Source organism: Branchiostoma floridae, chromosome 19 (assembly GCF_000003815.2).
Source record: "Branchiostoma floridae strain S238N-H82 chromosome 19, Bfl_VNyyK, whole genome shotgun sequence".
NCBI lineage: Eukaryota > Metazoa > Chordata > Leptocardii > Amphioxiformes > Branchiostomatidae > Branchiostoma > Branchiostoma floridae.
The window spans coordinates 10,145,157-10,148,007 of NC_049997.1; the positions used below are offsets into that span (position 1 = coordinate 10,145,157).

The following is a 2,851-nucleotide window of genomic DNA, read 5'->3' on the forward strand; positions in this document are numbered from 1 at the left end:
ATTATACTGTCCTAATGAACCTAGTCATCCTAGCCTGATTGTCAATACTATATACCATGTGTAAAATAGATTACTTTCCTAGATTTTTTAGATACTAGTAACTCATGTAGTTAAACTGTTCTGTATGTATGTATTGTATGTACAAATTGCCATACACTGTATCCTGTACAGGTGTCATGCAATAAAGTTCTTCTTCTTCTTCTTGTTTACACCAGACCTAGGAAATAATTGTGTGTTTCGGGTTACCTGGTTAATCATAGGAAAGACCTCCCAACCCTTGCCTTTTTTGTGAACAACTGGCAAAGGACATAAAATTTTGGATCTAAAATGGTGAAAACATCGTAAAATCATTTCTGTCACAATAGCTAAAGCAAGAGAAACAGGCCCATCGAACCCACTGCACTGAACCTAGTTATATTTTGACTCTATGCAGAATTTTTTTAGTACTGTGATCGGAAACACAAAATTGATTTTCATATGCCTAGCTAACCTTCATCTCCGTTTTTGTTCCTCCTCTGCAGATCGAGAACATCGAAGCGTGCTTGAGCTTTCTCGCAGCCAAGGGGGTCAACATCCAGGGTCTCTCTCCTCAGGGTAAGCATAGCAGATTATTCCGTCACTGCTGATACGGAATTTGTTACATGGTGACAGTTTGACATGATGTTCTTGTAGGTCTGTATGTATCACTTGAGCTATTGAAGAATGGAAAAGGTGGGGTTTCCACATACTTCCACAGCTATGAGTAGCTGGGTGTTCGGACAATGTTATTTCTCTGAAGAAAAGTGGATCCTGAAAAAAGAACTCTGCAACAGAACCTGAGTCAGCTTACAGGTAGAACTTTATTGCTCGACATGTGTACATGGTACAATGTATGGCAACGACTGTTACACAAAGTACAAAATAGGTGTATTCTTTGAACTTAAGAAAAGCGCATCCTGATAAAAGAAGTCTGCAACAAACCTGAGTCAGCATACAGATGTGCCCTATGTGGCAGAGACTGTCATTCTCGTATAGGACTGTTTAACCATAGCCGAAGCTGTAGGGCTTATAGGATTTTACCATGGTCAATACTGACCAAAGGGGGCTACACTACTGTTTCTCTGGGTTTTGACTTATAATATAATCTACTGAAACTATAAATACAAGAAAAAACTACAAAATTTTTCTTCATTTCTAAGGTAGTGATCAAGACTCAATGCAAACATCCCCCCCCTGCAGTTTTTTCTTTGCCAAACTATTTAGTTCCTGTTTTGATAGAGGATTGTTTACATAATTGTTTACTCAGCCTTGTTTGTGTAAAAAGCTAATAGGCCGTGTAATTTAATGTAAACACTCAGCCCTAAATAAGCTGTTTCTTCCATAGTTATTTAGATCTATGCTAAACACATTGACAAACAACAAGTTCTAATCTTGATTCAAATCCTGGATAGAAGGTATCGGCTTTTCAACTGTTAGCTATGGAGTATAACATAGAAATATTGATGTGTAAATAGTGAAACTGGTTTAATCTCCAAGCAGATGTTGCAGGCAGGCTTGTTTTTCAAGAGCGTATTCAGTAATGTTTTGTATGTCTGTGAATAGAAGTGCACACTTTTTACAGACACGTTCCAGTCAGGTATTTCTAAATGGCACACTTCCCAGAAAATTATTAAAAAAACAACAACTGCCAATTGCGCTGGAAACAAGACTGACTGTTACATCGTCTTGAAGATTACAACTGGCTACCAATACTCAGCAATAGGCCTTTTCCATGTTTCTTAGCAGAGCCATCTGAATGCTTGGAAGTTACTAGTAGTTGTACATGTACAGAAAAACAGTAATACATGTAAGGCCAGCCCCTAGGGCAGAGCTCATCCAGTGCTAACAGTATCTAGTACAGACAGCTGTCACCTGCGCCCTCTGACCAGCTACACAAAAGCACAGCAGGTACAACTTGTCTTCGCCCCCAGAACCCCCATTAAATGCCGGTCAAACTGCCCTCAAACATTCGTCTGTCATTTTAACTGTATGTACAAAAGGTGAGGCCCACAAATTATCCCATTCTGTGCACCAAATGGTGAAGGAAAAGGGCAAACCAGATTTTCATGGTCGCAATACCAAGGGTGCTCTGGTGACCTTATTATGACATTATAGCCATCATGATAAAGTTATATTCACCTACTTGTATTATTACAGTATGTGGATACCCAATCTGAGTAATGAGGCTGTTGTTACCTGCTCAAGGCACCTTGATCTAAAAAAATATGACTGTCTACAAAGAAGCTATGCGATAAGTACATTGATTAGCCATACAATCACTTAAAAGCGTAATGCACATATTGTAGTTGGCCTCTTTTGTCCTCTTTGGTCAGCATTGCTTCAGAGTCACGGTTGTTGGATACTGATCATTGGATCTTACACACTTACATTCTGGTAACATGCTGTCTCTGGTTTTGTTACTACAACATTAATTTGACTTGCAGTTTTAAATCTGTAAAACAACGGACAGTGCAAAAGTTGGTCCAGAAGAAGTACCATACTCTTTCGGGTGTGGAACAGGGTTGTGGCCAGCACCCGTCCTTCCGTCCTTTGACGGAATTTCGAAGTTTGGGACGGAAATTTTTTTTGCCCATTCTGTCCTCTGTGACAGACAAAAATTGATATGTGAAGATATAATAGAACTGTTTTCTTTGTGTAATTTTTCACCCAGAACCTCAAAATGCAGGGAAATAGGGTTTCAGAGGTTCTAGATCTGTATTAATGACTCGCCTATTTGTATTGAACGTAACTGCATAGTACCGGTATCTGTATAGCTGTATAACCCAGCAGCAGTTGGTTTAATGTATTACACTGAAAGACCTGTCACACCTAA

The 2,851-nt window shown here is 39.2% G+C and overlaps 1 protein-coding gene across 23 annotated transcripts in view; it reads left to right on the forward strand.

Moving 5' to 3' along the window:
• LOC118406541 (neuron navigator 2-like) overlaps positions 1 to 2,851 on the forward strand; it is a 239,444-nt gene that overhangs the window by 140,457 nt on the left and 96,136 nt on the right. For all 23 annotated transcript variants that reach the window (XM_035806622.1, XM_035806623.1, XM_035806625.1 and 20 more), the window contains one exon: positions 522 to 594. In XM_035806622.1, coding sequence (XP_035662515.1) covers positions 522 to 594 — 73 coding nt within the window. The remainder of the gene's footprint in view (positions 1 to 521; positions 595 to 2,851) is intronic.